Source organism: Ictalurus furcatus, chromosome 12 (genome assembly GCF_023375685.1).
Source record: "Ictalurus furcatus strain D&B chromosome 12, Billie_1.0, whole genome shotgun sequence".
In the NCBI taxonomy this organism is placed as follows: Eukaryota; Metazoa; Chordata; class Actinopteri; order Siluriformes; family Ictaluridae; genus Ictalurus; species Ictalurus furcatus.
This window is the reverse complement of record NC_071266.1, coordinates 12,896,796-12,914,967: the sequence shown is the minus strand read 5'-3', so window position 1 is coordinate 12,914,967 and position 18,172 is coordinate 12,896,796. Positions and strand designations below refer to the sequence as shown.

Genomic DNA, 18,172 nt, shown 5'->3' with positions numbered 1-18,172 from the left:
CATTAGTTTCTTTTTATGATCTTTTTTGTACATAGCTTATATACTAAAAAAACAATGCAGGGAGTATTATTTAGTTTATTGATTGAAAGTAAAATAGACGGTGTAAATAATAAGAATATATATAATATTAATTACTCATTAAAATTAAAATCTTTATCTTTATATCTTCATGTTTTATCTAATAAAGGTTTTCAATTAAATAATTTTTTAAGTTACGTTAATACACTGAAAATGTTTGTCGCGGGTGATGACGTCAACGCCGTCGCGTAGTTACGGCTATAAACACTGTCGTAGTTTTGCTCGGTTGCTGCGGATCCTCGGGTTTATAGACTTTTCCATTTCGTGCATTTTGTTTGTTTGTGAGTTTGTTGTTCTATTGTGAGATTCTCTGATGGCAGCAGAAGCGCAGGAGGTTTTGAAACTACAACTCGAAGCCGTTATTGGGTTCAACGGTAAGCGCTGATATTAGAACTTTACTGGAGAGAGCACACACACACACACGCACACACACGCACACAGTGAAGGTTGTAAGAATTAACTCAATTATTTAAGGTTTTGTGTAGAAGACAATAATAATAATAAAGTGTTTCTTTCTCAAAGAAGGTTCTAGATGGAGTTAACCCTGCTGAATAAGAAACAATAAAACCCATGCAAATGGTTTCCACTACAAATACCATTACAAACCATCAGCTGTTAATCATTAAAACCATTACCAAATGTCAAAGGTGTTCTACTGGTCCTTAATGGTATCCACTACACAACATTCCACCAATAGAAGGCAACATATTACCAGTAGAGACCCACAGGGACCATTACAGTTTCTATTAAAACCAATACAATTCTCATTATAATCATTAAAACCATTATAAATTCTATGAGAGATTCTAGTGGGGTTTTTTTCAGCAAGGAAGATCTTTAACCCAGGGATCTTTTTAAATTTTATTTCATCACCATGCACACACACTTATTCACACCTTGGGGCCAATTTAGAGTCACCGATCTACCCGGATGTCTTTGTGAGGTGGGAGGAAACCGGAGAACTCGGAGGAAACTCCACACGAACATGTGGAGCACACATGACTACCCGGAAAGACAGTAACCCAAGCTCAGGATTGAACCTGAAGCTTTAAAAGCATATCAGCGTGCTTTTGTTTTCTCTTTCAGGTCATGTGTTCTCTGGACTGCAAGTTCACCCGGACCGAGAGCATCTGATCTACCCGCTCGGCTGCACGCTGATCATTAAGAACCTGAGGGACTGGAAGCAGGACTTCCTCCACGGACACACCAACAATGTCTCCTGCGTCTCTGTGTCCAGGAGTGGGACGTACATTGCTTCAGGACAGGTCACCTTCATGGGCTTTAAGGTACACATCTAATCCTTAATAAAACCCTGGAGAAATCCAACTTGGAGTGCAGAATTATTTATTTATTTATGTATTATCTAACATTATTATTATTAGTAGTAGTCATAGTAGTATGATTATTATTATTATTATATAAAAATGAATATTAATTATTAATCCACTATTTGCTTTTTTGATGCTACTTTTTGCTAATGCAATTTTTTCAAATCATGTGTTTGTCGATATTAGATTTAATTTTTGTTTTAAATAATAAAGGTGATATAAAGAAACAAGCATACTGTAATAACACAGAACATTTAGAGACCGCAGTGGTTTTTACTATTACCATTGTCCCTTTCTTAATTTATCAGAAACATGTTCTCAGATTCTCATCTCTCAATGGCTAGCTTTAAACAATTTTTTTGCGTATTTTAAAGGAAGTTTTACTGTGTCAGTGGTGACGCTCCAGCATGACATTAATGCTAAACCTTTTTCAGATTTATTTTAATACATCTTTCCTCAGGCTGATGTAATCATCTGGGATTACGCTAAAAGAGACATTCACGCTCGGCTCATCCTCCACAAAGCCAAAGTCGAAGCGCTTGCTTTCTCTCCGAATGAGAAATACCTGGTGTCTCTGGGAGGACAAGATGACGGCAGGTGAAGTTACATCCTGTGTCTGTTCATCGTAAATTACTGTCTATTGTGTAAATCATTGTATATTGTGTGCAGTCAGGATTTAATTCTGAAATTACACTCATCAGTGTTCAGACCTCAGATTAATATATCCACAATATGTCATGCTGAAATGTATGATTTCACTGTAACTACACTCACACATACACACTACTCAAGGCCAATATTAAATACAGAAATATAACACTATTCATTAATGAATAATATCATTGTCATGTAATCGAGGTGCAGACAGAAGCAAATGCAGGTATGGCAGTTTAATAAAACAACAAGAAGTCCAATAATTTCAAAGGATCAGGCAGAAATTATGGTACATAGGCAGGCAAGGATTAATCGATCAGGCAAACAGTCCAACTATGCAAGGCAAAGAGACAAGGTCATAAACGTGAACAAGGTCAAAACCAGAATAAACAAACACGGTATCAAGGCTTGGGAAACACAACTGAGCGTATACTTCACAAACACTTTGTGTTCGAACAGTCTATTTTATGTGTGGTGTGATTGTGTGTGAGATTGGATGCAGGTGTGAGTGATTACAATGAAGGTGAATGTTCTGGGAATTGCGGTCCATGGCAGCCATATTTGTAGGCCACAGTGCAGGATGGGAAATGTAGTCATTGGTTTACTGTGATATGACAATCATCACTTTAAAGTGCATGAAAAGTTTTTATCTTTTCCACACGGAGGACAAGGGAGGAGACGAGTCTTCATCAGAGACATCACGTATCTGGAGCAGTGAATATTTTATGGATAAAATGATGAATGAAGTTAAAGTTTCCCTGTAAGCGTAGCAGATGAGCGCTCGGTCAGTTTGTCCTTCACACCGTGGACACGTTTTCTTTACAAGACAGCGCATCGAATTTACACACACACACACATACTGGCTTTATTTTATTCATTCAACAAATCAAATATAGTGAATTTCAACACTGACAGTGTCACAGAGTTACTCAGGACATTTCTAGTTGTCAAAATGTAAGTAGTTTTGCTGCTACAGCGAAAATTAGATCCGATGTGGTTATGTAATGACGATGTAATTGGGTTAGTTTTGTAGATTATATACCTCGCACATGTTATGATTTTATGACCTTATGTTAATATCTTGTAGAAAAATCCTCTTAGGTGATTTGAGTTAGCAAACTCCATTAGGAGGCTACAGTCTGGAGATTGCTTAGGATGGTATCTCTTGAACTGCAATTACCACATACAATTTTGCACTCAGCTCTCCTTTAGTGAACAGAGGACTAGTTCAACAAACAAATTTCATGTTAAAACCATAATGAGCTTTTTTTTACTTTCACACTATCCGTTATTACCCAGATGAGGATGGGTTTCCTTCTGAGGCTGGTTCCTCTCAAGCTCTCTTCCTCATATCATCTTACGGAGTTTTTCCTTGCCACCGTCGCCACCGGCTCGCTCAATAGGGATAAATTCACACACTTAAAATCCGTATCCTGTGTTATATGTTTCTGTAAAGCTGCTTTGTGATAATATCCATTGTTAAAAGCGCTATACAAATAAAATTGAATTGAATTGATTAAGCACAGATTTCCTCACGTAAATACTGACGTAACGTTTGGATGTATGTTACTGTCTCTGAATACGACCCACTGTGTATAAGTACAGTATATTGTGTGAATTGACTGTCTGTCGTTGACTCCAACACTAGGACACATCCTTTGTCCACTTGTTGAATAAAACCTTCTCATTCTGAGTGCAATGCAAATTTTTTCCAACATGAAGCTCAATTCTGTAACAAGTATGAAAAGTCATGTGTGTCTAATTGTTGTGGGTGTGTTCTATTATATATAGTATATGATGTGAGTATGTGTGGTGTGTGTTCAGTATCGTGGTGTGGAGCTTGGAGAAGAAGGAGGCGATCTGTGGGAGTCCGGCGTCGGCTCACAGCGCAGGTCACTGTCTCACCATCAGCTACTGCAACCTCAGTGATGACGTCTTCATCTCAGCCGGAGAGTAAGAGTCGTCTACACACACCGACAAGTTCAGAAAAAAAATAACCATAACAATGTGCCATTTGCACATGCGTTCTGGTAGGGGGCGTGGCTTAAAGTCTGTAGGCAGGACTTGCATGTTGATTCGATTGATAAAGTTGATGTTTGATTTGTACCTTTTAGTTTTTCTTAAACACAGTAATTTTTTTTTCTTAAACTGGAGGCTATACAGTGTCATGACTTGTTAGCTACATTAACATCGTAGCTCCAGGGCAGAAACTAAAGAAGCAACACTGAACAAGTCCTGAGTGATCCATTAAATTTCACGTAAGGAGGGAAATTCTTGAGGCGGGAATTTTATTCCTGGCAAAAAGCTCATCCTAAAGACTAATTAAAGAATATAAACATAGTTTTTACAGTTCAGTACATTTGTGTTTGTAATCTCAGATTGATCAGAACTGATTTAATTCACCCAGATGTTGATCATGTGGTCTGTAAAAGTGTCCATTAGTAATGTAAGTGTTGAATTTAAAATTTTGTTTCCCCTGTTTGTCCCTGCAGTGGTACGCTCCGTGTGTGGGAGCTCGACCTCCCCAACAGGAAGATTCGCCCCACTGAGTGTCAGACAGGGCAGTTAAAGAGGGTTATTAAGTACATAGAGGTCAGAGGAGTTTTATTATATTACAACGTGTCCTAATAATTTATTTTAATCATTTATATGAATATATGTTCTTTGGCTGTGTTCCCCAATATTATTGATCCGTTTTATCCATTTGTAGTTATATTATGGAAGTTGTAGAAGTTAGTTCCTGTTAGTTCCAGGGTCTGCTTTACAAGTCACTGTGAGCGAGCTGTTACTATAGAAATGATAAGATATCAGAGCAAGAGCATTAATATAAACCTGCACTACTGTCAGAGCTGCTGTTCTAGAGAATTAATCAACACCTTCTGACGAATCAGAATGCACATTTTGTTCTGTAAAGATCCCAGAGGACGACGCTTTCTTTTACTGCGGCACCACGAGCGGAGACATCCTCAAAGTGAACCTGAAGAGTCGCCTGCTGAACAGCTGTGGTCCAGTGAAGCACAAATTCAGCAAAGTGAGCGTGAAAATAAAGCGCATTAAACGGAATTAACTCGCCCGTGTTAATGCATTTAAACGGCTTTAATGTGATGAATTCATATTGTTCATTTTTATGTTGTTTAATAGATCTCAAACAGTGATGGGGTGTGTGTGTGTGTGTGTGTGTGTGTGTGTGTGTGTGTGTGTGTGTGTGTACTGTAGGGTGTAAATGCTTTAAAGATGTTGAAGACAGGAGATTTGTTGGTGGGATCAGGAGACGGAACTTTCAGCCTCTGCTCCGTGACGAACTTCAAAATCATCAAGTGAGACAGTTAGAGAGTGAAACAGTGAGGCACTGAGGGGTTGAAATTGTGAGACAGTGAGACTGTGAGAAAGAAAGACACTAAGATAGTGAGACTGAGAGAGAGTAAGACACTAAGACAGTGAGACTCGAGAGAATAAGACACTAAGACTGTGAGACTGTGAGAGAGTGAGACAGGGAAACTGTGAGAGAGTAAGACAGTAAGACACTAATACCATGAGACAGGGAGACTGTGAGAGATTAAGAAAGTAAGACACTAAGACAGTGAGACTGTGAGAGAATGAGACAGGGAGACTGTGAGAGAGTAAGACAGTAAGACAGTGAGACTGTGAGAGTAAGATAGTAAGACACTAAGACAGTGAGACTGAGACTGTGAAAGAGGGAGATTGTGAGAGAGTAAGACAGTGAGACTGTGAGATTGTGAGAGAGTAAGACACTAAGACAGTGAGACTGTGAGATTGTGAGAGAGTAAGACACTGAGACAGTGAGACTGTTAGATTGTGTGAGAGTAAGACACTAAGACAGTGAGACTGTGAGTGAGTAAAACACTAAGACAGTGAGACTGTGAGTGAGTAAGACACTAAGACAGTGAGACTGTGAGATTGTGAGAGAGTAAGACACTAAGACAGTGAGACTGTGAGTGAGTAAAACACTAAGACAGTGAGACTGTGAGTGAGTAAGACACTAAGACAGTGAGACTGTGAGTGAGTAAAACACTAAGACAGTGAGACTGTGAGATTGTGAGAGAGTAAGACACTGAGACAGTGAGACTGTTAGATTGTGTGAGAGTAAGACACTAAGACAGTGAGACTGTGAGTGAGTAAAACACTAAGACAGTGAGACTGTGAGTGAGTAAGACACTAAGACAGTGAGACTGTGAGATTGTGAGAGAGTAAGACAGTGGGGCTGTGAGAGAGTAAGACACTAAGACAGTGAGACTGTGAGATTGTGAGAGAGTAAGACACTAAGACAGTGAGACTGTGAGATTGTGAGAGAGTAAGACACTAAGACAGTGAGACAGATGTAACTTATTTTTTTTTATTATTACTGGTTTTGTATATGAATTCTATGTGCTGCTTGTCTGTGTGCAGGAGTGTGATGCTGGAGGGCGGCGTGTCGTCCGTGGCTCTGCGTGGTGAAGGTCAGCAGGTGTATGTTGGCACTGAGGCGTCTCAGATTTACAGGTTCAGCTACACGGACTTCACTCCGGAGCTCATTGCCACCAGCCACAGCAGTGCGGTTTGGGACGCAGCCTTTCCTGTGTAGGACACTGGGATTTACCTGCAGTTCTCACCATCACCACTAGAGCGTGTACTATTACTGTTTCACCATTCTGCTTCATCTGTCTCACTCTCTGTCTCACTCTCTGTCTCACTCTCTGTCTCACTATCTCAGAGGAACGTCGGAACTCTTCGCCTCTTGTTCTCAGGATGATATCCGTGTTTGGCACACAGAGTCTAGTAAAGAGCTGTTACGGATCCGAGTCCCGAACATGACGTGTAACGCGGTGGGTTTCATGAGGGACGGCCGGAGCATCTACAGCGGTGAGAAACACCTCGACTAAACACTTCTAGTTTGATCATGTGCTGGCGTTTATCTCACCTGTCGTGCACACTACCACTGGAAATCAAAAAGTTCAGTATTGTAAGTAAAAAAAAAAATGTGTAAAAGTGTTTAAAGTGTATTTTTTATGTTGAATGGTGTAGCGTGGAACGATGGGAAAATCCGCCTGTTCGCTCCCGAGAGTGGCCGTCTGATGTTGGTGATCCCCAACGCTCACAGTATGGGCGTGACGGCGTTAAAGAGCACCAGCGACTGCAAACGCCTCGTTAGTGGAGGAGGAGAGGGACAGGTGGGGTTAATATAGCTATTATTCCTCATCTATTACTGCTGTAGAAATGCTTTATTACAGCTATGATTGAGTCACTCAGCGTCACCCAAACTCTCATATGTACGTTTCGTCCTGTTGCTGAGGAGAAACATGGCGGAAACAGGAAGTGATGTGATATAATATATGTTTCCACTTTGAATTGTAAATACAGAGCATTACTGCTATTTTACACAGTTCCTTATTAATAAATACCATAACAAGCGCCTAGCTGTCACCTGGAATACCATAACCTAGTGTGCAGTGTGTCCCCCGCCTTGTGCCCTGAGTGTCCTGGGGTAGGCTCCAGGCTCCACGACCCTGTGTAGGATAAGAGTTACAGAAAATGGATGGATGTGTGTATTGGCCTGTGATGTGTTATTGTGCGTTGGTGGTGTAGGTGCGAGTCTGGGAGATCCTGCAGAACACACACAGACTTATTGCCAGCATGAAGGAGCACCAAGCTTCAGTCAACGCCATCAAGATTAAAAGTAATGATGAGGAGTGTGTGACGGCGAGCTCAGACGGAACCTGCATCATCTGGGACCTGGTGTGAGTGCAGCTACACAAATCACACCAAGCTCTCCTGCAGGATGTGTACCATTTATACTCTCTCACCTATCTCTCCCTCTATCTCTCTCTGTCTCTCTTTCTCTATCTGTCTCTCTCACTCTGTCTCTCTCTCACTCTCTCTCTCACTCTGCCTGTCTGTCTCTCTCTCGCGCTGTCACTCTTTCTCTCTCTGTCTGTCTCCCTCTGTCTCTCTCTCTCACTCTGTCTCTCTCTCTCTCACTCTGTCTGTCTCTCTCTCTCTCACTCTGTCTCTCTTTCTCTCTCTCTCACTGTACCTGTATCTCTCTGTCTCTCTCTGTCTCCAGGCGCTTTGTGAGAAATCAGATGGTTTTGGTGAACACACTGTGCAAAAGCGTCTGCTATCATCCTCAAGAATATCAGATTATCACCAGCGGAACGGACCGGAAGGTACCACCCAGAGACAGAGTGTGTGTGTGTGTGAGAGAGAGACAGACAGAGAGAGAGAGAGAGAGAGAGAGAGAGAGAGAGAGAGAAACAGAAGGACATAATAGGACAGGATGGAACAGGATGGGATCATTGGACCATTGAAAGGTTTCTGTCAATGCATAAACCTTTGACCTTTGACCTTTATGTCAGGTTGGCTACTGGGAGGTGTATGATGGAGCAGCCATTAGAGAGCTAGAGGTCTCACAGTCGGGGGCCATTAACGGCATGGACATCAGCGCTGAGGGAGGACATTTCATCACCGGTGAGACAGAGAGAGAAAACATGTCTCATGTCATTGTGTTATTAACATCTATAAAGCAGTAATAACATCACTGTTAATTATTCCAGTTATAATAACAAAACTATTAATCCCGTCTGCTACAACTGCCATTAGGATTTTTTTAAGTGTTTTAGTAAATAAACATTCTTATCTCTTCATGTCTGCTCCAGGTGGTGATGAGAAGCTGGTGAAGGTGTGGCGTTACACTGATGGTGATGTCACTCACGTGGGCGTCGGCCACAGCGGCAGCATCAGCAGTGTCTGTTTGTGTCCCAACAGCAGATTTATCATCAGCACCAGCACAGATGGAGCTGTGCTCAGATGGAGATTCCCACACCTCACATAAACCACACCCACAAACATAAGCACACCTACAAACACATAAACCACACCCACAAACATAAGCACACCTACAAATACATAAACCACACCTACAAACATAAGCACACCCACAAACACATTAACCGCACCCATAAACATAAACCACACCCACAAACATATAAACCACACCTGCAAACATAAACACACCCATGAACATAAGCACACCCACAAACTCATAAACCACACCCATAAACATAAACCACACCCACAAACACATAAGCCACACCCACAAACATACAAACACATAAGGGACACCCACAAACACTGAGACCACACCCAAAAACACAGAAATCGCACACACAACTTTGTCCACAGGACAAAACATGGACATACACACAGTTATGCACTAAAGATAATATTTTCTAATATATTTCTGCAAGGAACTCTTTTTCATTTTCTCCAATCCACCAAATAAGTGCTGCCATTTTGACAATTTAAACCTCCTCAAAAGTAAGTTTAAATTTAATCCCTAACTGAAATTTAAATCTGAGTTTAAAGTGATTGAGCAACAAGATTATATTTAATCCAGGTGAAATGTGATGGTTTAATTGTAAGCCTGCTTATTTTTAAACAAGGTTTAAAGTTTGGTGCAACAGAATTATTAGATAAACCTTGATTTAATCTAGATTTAAGCTTAATCCTTGTTGGTGCAACCCACCCTGAGTTTAATTATTTCTGACTTTTATCATATAATATTAGTTAGTTTAGTGTGAGTTTTGAGTTCCTGTTAGATTTTATTTTTATTTTTATTTGTCTTTTCCATTTTTCTTTATCACCACACACAGTGTCTAATTATCAGAAATCACCTTTATTTGGTTGTCTTTTTTCTTTAAATTCAGGATATTCCCTGAAATGCACAAATGTTGCTTCAATAAATGCAAAAAGAAAATTCACTGTGTTTTTAATTTAATTTCAGTTCATTTCCAGGTTTTCATTTAGTTGTCAGTTTAGTTTGTTTTTAATATCATTTTAGTGTTTTATTTCAGGTCACAGAAATTATTTTGTATTTAAAAAACAGGATTATATCTGTTATTACATCATATAATCTCCAGTTTGTGATTCCTGTTTCTGGTAGTTACTTCCAGATGTCAGTCTGATTCAGTTAAATTTAAAAAAATATTTTCTTATCAAACTATCTATCAAAAATGTTTAAACTGTATTACGATTGACAGAATTAAATAAATTTAAAACAATACAGTTAAGAAATCAAATACATTAAGAGAAAACAATAGGGAGACAACAAAAACAAAGATAGTCAGCTATTATAGGTTCTTTTTAAATAATAATAATATTGTTAACAAGAAGAAGAGGAATAAATAATAATAATAATAATAATAATAATAATAATAATTAGATAATAAAAATAATTTTATTACAAACACATGGGGGGAGAATCACACGGTACAATGCGACCCCGTATTTGCGCATGCGCACTTGTACCCTGGCGACACGCACCGCGCAGGCGCACTGTGTTCACGCACGCGTATTGAGCCTCTCGGGCAGTGACAGGTTCGGAGACAGAAAGAAGCTCGTGCTGTTCCCGAGCACAAAAAAATCCAACACAAACTGTTTGGATAAAAAATATATAGAGAGAGATAAATATTCCATCTTGAAGTGTTCATTACTCGGTGTTTGTCGTCATTCAGTGTTTAAAACACAACCGGAAGTGAATCTAAAGCGCTGTTTGTTTGCGGAGGCTCCTGATTTCAGGGTGAGTGTTTTTCCTTTTCACTCAGTGCTGATGAAGAAACGCGGATTTTTCTGTTTCTTCTGTTACATTTCTACACATTTCTATACATTTCTACACATCTCTACAAGTTTCTATACATTCCTATATATCTCTACACATCTCTATATATTTCTACACATCTCTACAAGTTTCTACACATCCCTATATATCTCTACACGTCTCTATACATTTCTACACATCTCTACAAGTTTCTACACATCCCTATATATCTCTACACGTCTCTATACATTTCTACACATCTCTACAAGTTTCTACACATCCCTATATATCTCTACACGTCTCTATACATTTCTACACATCTCTAGGTTTCTACACATCCCTATACATCTCTATACATTTCTACACATCTCTAGGTTTCTACACATCCCTATACATTTCTACACATCTCTATACATTTCTACACATCTCTACATGTCTCTATACAGCTCTACACATACATATCTCTACACATCTCTGTACATCTCTACACATTTCTACACATCCCTACACTTCTCTATACAGCCCTACACATACATATCCCTACATATCTCTACACATCTCTATAAATCTCTACACATTTCTACAAATCTCTACACATCTCTATACATATCTGCACATTTCCATAACTGAGACATAGAAAAATTTGTCAAGTGAAGTGAAGTCAAATTTATTTATAAAGCACATTTAAAGACAACAGAAGTTGATCCAAAGTGCTGTACAAAACATTAAAATTCATCACATTATAACACAAAGAATAAAACAAAGTTTTAAGAGAAGATTTTATAAATGGCTAAAGATGGACCTCACATGAAAAGGGAGACTGTTCCAAAGTTTGGGACGAACCACAGAAAAGGCTCGATCAACGTTTGTCTTAGTACAACAGGGGACAGATAAAAGAAGTTGATTACATGAGCTCAAAGTAGGAGAGTAAAGGTGAAGAAGGTCAGTGATGTACTGTGGAGCAGAACCAGAAAGAGCTTTCTATACATAAATTACAAATTTAAAATCAATTCTAAACTTGACAGGAAGCCAGTGAAGAGATGCCAGAGTAGGGGAAATATGATCCCTCTTTTTGGTCCCTGATAAAAATCTAGCTGCTGCATTTTGCACAAGCTGCAGGTGTGATAAGGCAGATTGAGGAAGGCCAACATAAAAGAATTACAGTAGTCCAACTGTGATGTAACAAGAGCATGAACCACGGTTTCTAGGTCTTTTCTAGAGAGAAGCTGTTTTAACTTTGCTGTAGATCTTACATGAAAGAAGCTTCCCTGGTTTGTTTCTCAAAGTGCAAATTTGATTAAAAAATAACTCCCAAGATTTTTGAAATATTTTTTAACAGAGAGAGGACCTAACTTGGCCTCAAGAGCAGAAGAAACAGTAGGGGAGCCCAAAGATTTGATTTAACTGCAGACAATTGTTAGCCATCCAACATGTAATATCCTCAAGACATTCAGTGCGTTTACATGGACAACAATAATCCACTATTAACCCGATTAAGACAATACTCTGATTAAGAAACTACCATGTAAACATCAACTTTTAATTACCTTAATCCGATTAAGGTCATTCTCAAAGTAAACACAAATCGAATTAAGACATGTGGAGTACTACTGTTTTAGTCGCATTATGGACGTGTATTACAGACATGTACACACCTTAATCACACTATTAACGTCGTGTGAGAGTTTTCACCACATTTTGCGACAGGACACAATCACACACGGCAGTGCTCAACTGTTTTACGGCAAACAAGAGAGCATGGCTGCGTCCCAAACCGCGTACTTTCCTACTATAGGCCTGTAGTAGGAGAAATACATGTATCTCGGCTACTATACAATAGGTAAATATGTGGTTTGGGATGCAGCCCATGGCTTCAAGCAGTCATTAATTACCACGTACAGAATGACAAATAATTAACCACGCTTGAAGCGTTCGTAAAAAAATTTACATAAAAACACCCAAAACTGTATATGGTACCATAACGAAGACGAACTGTGTGTTGTTACGTGAAATTCTGGAGGGAATGTTGGATGGTGTGGTGCAGTGACGTAATGACGTGTACTGTTCGAACTATGAATCGAACTATGTTCTAGAACATGTAAAACGGGTACATGAAAGGAGTATTCTAAAAGCGACTCATGTAAACACTTTAATCACAATATTATCTTACTCAGAGTAAGGTCAATAATTAGATTCCTGCTGTTCATGTAAATTAGTCATTTTAAAAGGGACCCAAAAGGACTGATGACATTTGACCTAACTGGCAAATATAGTAGGGAATCATCAGCATGTGATGATCCCTTTTTGTCCTGATGCTTTAATGAATGTCTTGTGAAGTGAAGTGATGAAACCTCATCCACTTATTTAATCTGTTTTTTCATTTAGTTTACATTAAATGAATTAAAATTCTGTTTTTCAGAAATAGTAGTAAATTCCAGTTTTAAAGGCTTTATGTGCAGTGTACATGATTATTTATTTAGGAATTACTGTGAAAATTGTGAAAAATATTTCATGTATGTTGTCTAAATATCTAAAACTGGATATTATGGTTAATCTGTCTGTCTGTCTATGTATGTATCTATCTCCTGAGGAATATCTTCACTCTGTACATTTCTGAAATCTTTAGGATATGATCTTTAAACTGTTACTGCAGTATCTCTTTACAGCGTTAAAGCGAATGGAGATATGTCTCCGATTTTACCACACGACCTGCGTCAGTGTATGTGTGTGTGCTTTGATGTTAGCCCCACCCTCATCATTAACCTGAGGTCACAACAAAACTGTATTCCATATTCACTAAATTCATCCGACTGCTTTAAAATGATCCACTGATCAGGAATGAGAAATAATTTAAAGAATTTATTTTGGTTCTGTTTTATTTCTTTAGTGCTTTTAACAGCAGACATTGTTACAGAAATCCGGCTGTAGAGTTATATTTAGATTCCAATAAACAAACCCGAGAGGATGGAAATAAACCTCAGCTGTTAAACACTTCAGAACTCTCATTATCATATTTACTGTAAACAATGCCAACAGATTTGGATCACCATTACTTTAGGACGGAATAAATAAATAAATAAATTCCTGTATACCAAGTTATTTGTTTGTTTGTTAGGATGTACGGGGGTGTGTTTAAAATTGTCCTCGCTTGCTCAGTTTTAGGCCCCAAAATAAAACGACGCATACTAAAACTGTAAATAAATAAACGTTAGTTTTAGTTGAGCTTCTTGTTGGACAAATTGTATACAGTGGACAGAAGGATGCTGCTGTTGCCTAGCAACACATAGAGTCATCTACTTTCAAACAGATGAATAAATGTTTAATGTTGTTATGGCATTAGGAAAGAAACTATTGTCCGACTGCAGCTTTTCAGTGTGTGAAGCGACTCGTCTGTTTTTATTATTTTTTATCTGTTTTCTAACAGCAGCTGCTGAAGCTGAACATTCACTCCTCCAGCACGCGATCAGCACACCAGTGACGTGTGTCTGAGCCTCTGTGATGGAGGCCATCGCCAAGTACGACTTCAATGCCACTGCAGATGATGAGCTGAGCTTCAAACGTGGAGAGATACTGAAGGTGGGAGACACAGGGAGAGGGAGAGAGAGGGTGGGAGAGTAAGGGAGAGAGAGAGGGCAGGAGAGAGATAGCGAGAGGGAGGGAGGGAGGGAGAGAGAGAGAGTAAGGGAGAGAAAGGGCAGGAAAGAGAGAGAGAGAGAGGGAGTGAGAGGGAGGGAGGGAGAGGGGGAGGGAGAGAGGGGGAGGGAGGGAAAGAGGGGGAGTGAGAGAGGGAGGGAAAGAGGGGGAGGGAGAGGGAGGGAAAGAGGGGGAGGGAGAGGGAGGGTGGAGGGAGAGAGAGAGGGGAAGTGAGAGAGGGAGAAAGAGGGGGAGGGAAAGGCTGAGGAGAATTTATGTTTATTCTTCTCTCATTATTCTGTGGTAAAGAAAGCTTGCAGCTCATTGTGAGTGTGTGTGTGTGTGTTTATGTGAGAGTATATATATGTGTGTGCATGTTTGTGTGTATTCATATGAGAGTGTGTATTTGTGTTTGTGTGTGTGGTCATATGAAAGTGTGTGTGTGTGTGTGTGTGTGTGTGTATTCTTTTGAGACTATATGTGTTTGTGTGTTTGTTTGTATGTGATTATGTGAGTGTGTGTGTCTTGTTTGTACAGAAACTGGGTCAGGTTTTGCATAAATCTTTTCCCCATCTCTCTCTCTCTGTCTCTCTCTCTCTCTGTCTCTCTCTCTCTCTCTCTCTCTCTCTCTCTCTCTCTCTGTCTTTCTCCCTCTCTCCCGCATCTCTGTCTCTCTCTCTCCTCCATCTCTCTCTTTCTCATGTAGAAAATGGGATTATGTTAATTGAGGTCTTCTCTCTCAGCTGTTTTTACATGTCATGACGCTAAAAAAATTCGTGCCTCCGACAGCCAGCGCCGCCTAATCCCAAACCACTTCCTGTTCACTACACTCGCTCACTACACAGGTGCACTCTACCTAGTTACTGATCTCAGCCATGTTATTTTTCTTTCTGAATATAGTTAAAGAGAGGTGGAGTGTGTTGGGGGCGTGTTTATAAAATGATTGACAGGTGGCCCATGTAAGCCAAAACAAGAATTCTGGAGCGTTACGCAGTTTTCTGAACGTGTTTTCTCACAAACGTGTGTGTGTGTGTGTGTGTGTGTGTGTGAGAGAGAATTGGTAAAGAGGACGTGAGGGCCAGGTGAATGTTTTTTTGTAAACAATGTGTTTATTCTCGGCTCTTCTCTCTGTTTATGGTTCAGGTGTTAAATGAAGAATGCGATCAGAACTGGTATAAAGCCGAGCTGTACGGGAAAGAAGGCTTTATCCCCAAAAACTACATCGAGATGAAGCCACACCCGTGAGTGCGAGAGGCCCGCTGCACCACTGCAACATTTACTACATCAGTCATTAAACATTAAACAATGAACCTAATCAGTTATCACCGGCAAAATCTCTAAACTCATGTCACGGTGTCTCATTATAACCTCAGTGTGGTTTGTCTGTGGCTTTTTCCCAAACACACACACACGCAGGTGGTTTTATGGGAAGATTCCGCGGGCGAAGGCGGAGGAGATGCTGAACAAACAGAGACACGATGGAGCTTTTCTCATCCGAGAGAGCGAGAGTGCACCGGGAGATTTCTCTCTCTCCGTCAAGTACGCACTTTATTATTCTACTCTCACCTCTATTCTTTACTTCACCGCTATTCCCTTATTCTATTTTCTACGTTCTTTTACTGTTTATTATATTGTAATAGACACAGTATATTACAGTCTTAATTCTGCATTTTATTTCTTACTGAATTCAGTTCTATTTTCATGTCCTAAAATATAAAGCTATTTGGATTATAAAGCTGAGTTATTTGGATTTTCCAAAGTTTGTATTTATTTTAATTTGTGTTTTTATTTTTGTTATTTATTCTGCATTTCTATTTTTTGTTATTATCTTATTATTTTGTTTCTTTTTTAAGTTCTGTTCTATTCTGATATCCTGATTAGAAATGAATCAGAATTACTGACTTTATTTTCTACGTTCAGTCTGAAAATCATTCTACGTTCTAGATTCTACTCCGAGTTTAATGCTTAATTCCCTATTCTTTAATGACTTCAGTTCCCAGCTCTTTCACATCCTAAACACATTTAGTATCAAAGATCTAATTGTATTTCTAGATTCTGTTTTATTTCTAATGATTTTATTCTCCATATTTCATTTTTTAATTTTGTTCCAAATCTATTCCATTTTTATTCCAAAAGTGTTCTCTCTCTCCCTCTCCCCCCATCTTTTTCTCTGTCTCTCTTTCTCTCTTCTCTCTCTCTCTCCCTCTCTGTCTCTCTTCTCTCTCACTCCCTCTCTCTCAGGTTCGGGAACGACGTGCAGCACTTTAAGGTTCTGAGGGACGGGGCAGGGAAGTACTTCCTGTGGGTGGTGAAGTTTAACTCTCTGAACTCTCTGGTGGATTATCACCGTTCCACATCCGTCTCCCGAAACCAGCCCATCTTCCTGCGTGACATCGAACAGGTGCCACAGGTGAGCCGGGCCACGCCCCCTCGTCATCAGATCACATATTGTGGGAGGAGTCGGGAATGGGGACGGTCATGCATAAAAAAACACCATCATCGAGAGCTGGATATTCTAGAATGTTCTGATCAATAATTCTGGAGTTCCGAACTCTAAACTTGACATTCTAGAACGGTCTGTAAGTGCACTGTTTAGTGCCTGAGTGTAGGAAGCAGGGAGGGCATTAGGGATATTCTAACACACAGATGATGCACAGCACATCTCTAATCAGAAGATTGACTAAGGCATCAGTCAGGGTTTTTCTCATATTCCCTTCAGATTAATGGTAATAAATGGTGTTAATAAAGTGTGTGTGTGTGTGTGTTGCAGCACGCATCCTACGTGCAGGCTCTGTTCGATTTCGACCCTCAGGAGGACGGCGAGCTCGGGTTCCGACGCGGAGATCTCGTGCAGGTCCTGGACAACTCTGACCCGAACTGGTGGAAGGGGGCGTGTCACGGGCAGACCGGAATGTTCCCTCGGAACTACGTCACTCCCGTCACACAGCACATGTAAACACGTGTACGTGTAATGACAATAACAATAATCATTTTTTAAAAAATCACACACACAAACACACAAACAGTCAGAGCAGCGGAAATGCAGGAGTGTGAGGAAAGCAAATCAGGACTTCCTACTGGATCACCATGGAAACAGAGTACCTCAGCAGAATTCTGCTGTGTGATTGGTTGGAAGGGAATTGCTGCAACTTTCTGCTACACTACACACTCTGCACTAAACCTAAGAAAAGAAATACACAAAAAAAGGACGTGAAGCGAGCAGTGATTCTGCTCACAACTCCGAATAGTGTGTGTGTGTATGCGCGCGTGTGTGTTTCTCCTGTATAATCACTAATAACATAATTTTTAATGACCGTCTCATCAGCATGCGTCACTTCCTACATCCATCTCTCTGATGATGTCACTGCCATTGAACAGGTGAGTCAGGCCACGCCCACTCATTATTATTACTCCATCACAACACATCACCTGCTGTCAGTGTGGACGTGTCCCAAACCACACACCCTTCTTCACTACAACACATCACATACAGCTGTTTTAATGCCACCGCATCATGACTAATCACTCCTTCGTGGTTCAGGATCAGCAGACGTGTGATGTGTTCGTCTCTTTATCATTCTGTCAGAAAAGAAAAAATGATCTCAGATGATGTCACGAGGCCAATGATGTCGTAATGTTTACTGTACAAATCCTGGCTGATGATCTTGAAGGTACCATCTGACTTGAGATTTTAGTAGTTTAATATTTTGTTTTGTATCAAAGTGAAATATTTATAGCTCAGATACGGAAGTTCTTTTTTTTTTTGCACTGTCATATAGTGGAACAGCAGTATTAAAATACAACAATATACTTTTATTGACTCAAATAAAAAAAGGGAAGAAAAAATAGTAAAAGAAGACTTCACAATAAAAATTTTTTTACTTCT

General features: G+C 39.8%; 2 protein-coding genes across 3 annotated transcripts; both read left to right on the top strand.

The window, feature by feature from the left end:
* The first annotated feature begins 252 nt into the window (after positions 1-252).
* cfap52 (cilia and flagella associated protein 52) lies at positions 253-9,817 on the top strand. The gene is made up of 14 exons (XM_053638832.1): positions 253-452; positions 1,165-1,364; positions 1,867-2,003; positions 3,885-4,013; positions 4,553-4,652; positions 4,975-5,091; positions 5,277-5,377; positions 6,468-6,638; positions 6,772-6,920; positions 7,083-7,228; positions 7,644-7,795; positions 8,122-8,224; positions 8,414-8,525; positions 8,714-9,817. The coding sequence occupies exons 1-14, from the start codon at positions 392-394 to the stop codon at positions 8,887-8,889; spliced, it is 1,854 nt and encodes a 617-aa protein (XP_053494807.1). The 5' UTR covers positions 253-391; the 3' UTR covers positions 8,890-9,817.
* A 577-nt stretch (positions 9,818-10,394) lies between these two features.
* Positions 10,395-18,172, top strand: grb2a (growth factor receptor-bound protein 2a). 2 transcript variants are annotated; one of them, XM_053638485.1, is made up of 6 exons: positions 10,395-10,635; positions 14,078-14,229; positions 15,430-15,527; positions 15,703-15,825; positions 16,528-16,696; positions 17,057-18,172. In XM_053638485.1, the coding sequence occupies exons 2-6, from the start codon at positions 14,152-14,154 to the stop codon at positions 17,240-17,242; spliced, it is 654 nt and encodes a 217-aa protein (XP_053494460.1). In that variant the 5' UTR covers positions 10,395-10,635; positions 14,078-14,151; the 3' UTR covers positions 17,243-18,172. The 2 variants fall into 2 exon arrangements, with proteins under 2 accessions (XP_053494460.1, XP_053494459.1); XM_053638484.1 differs by having other exon boundaries at positions 10,396-10,635; positions 14,081-14,229.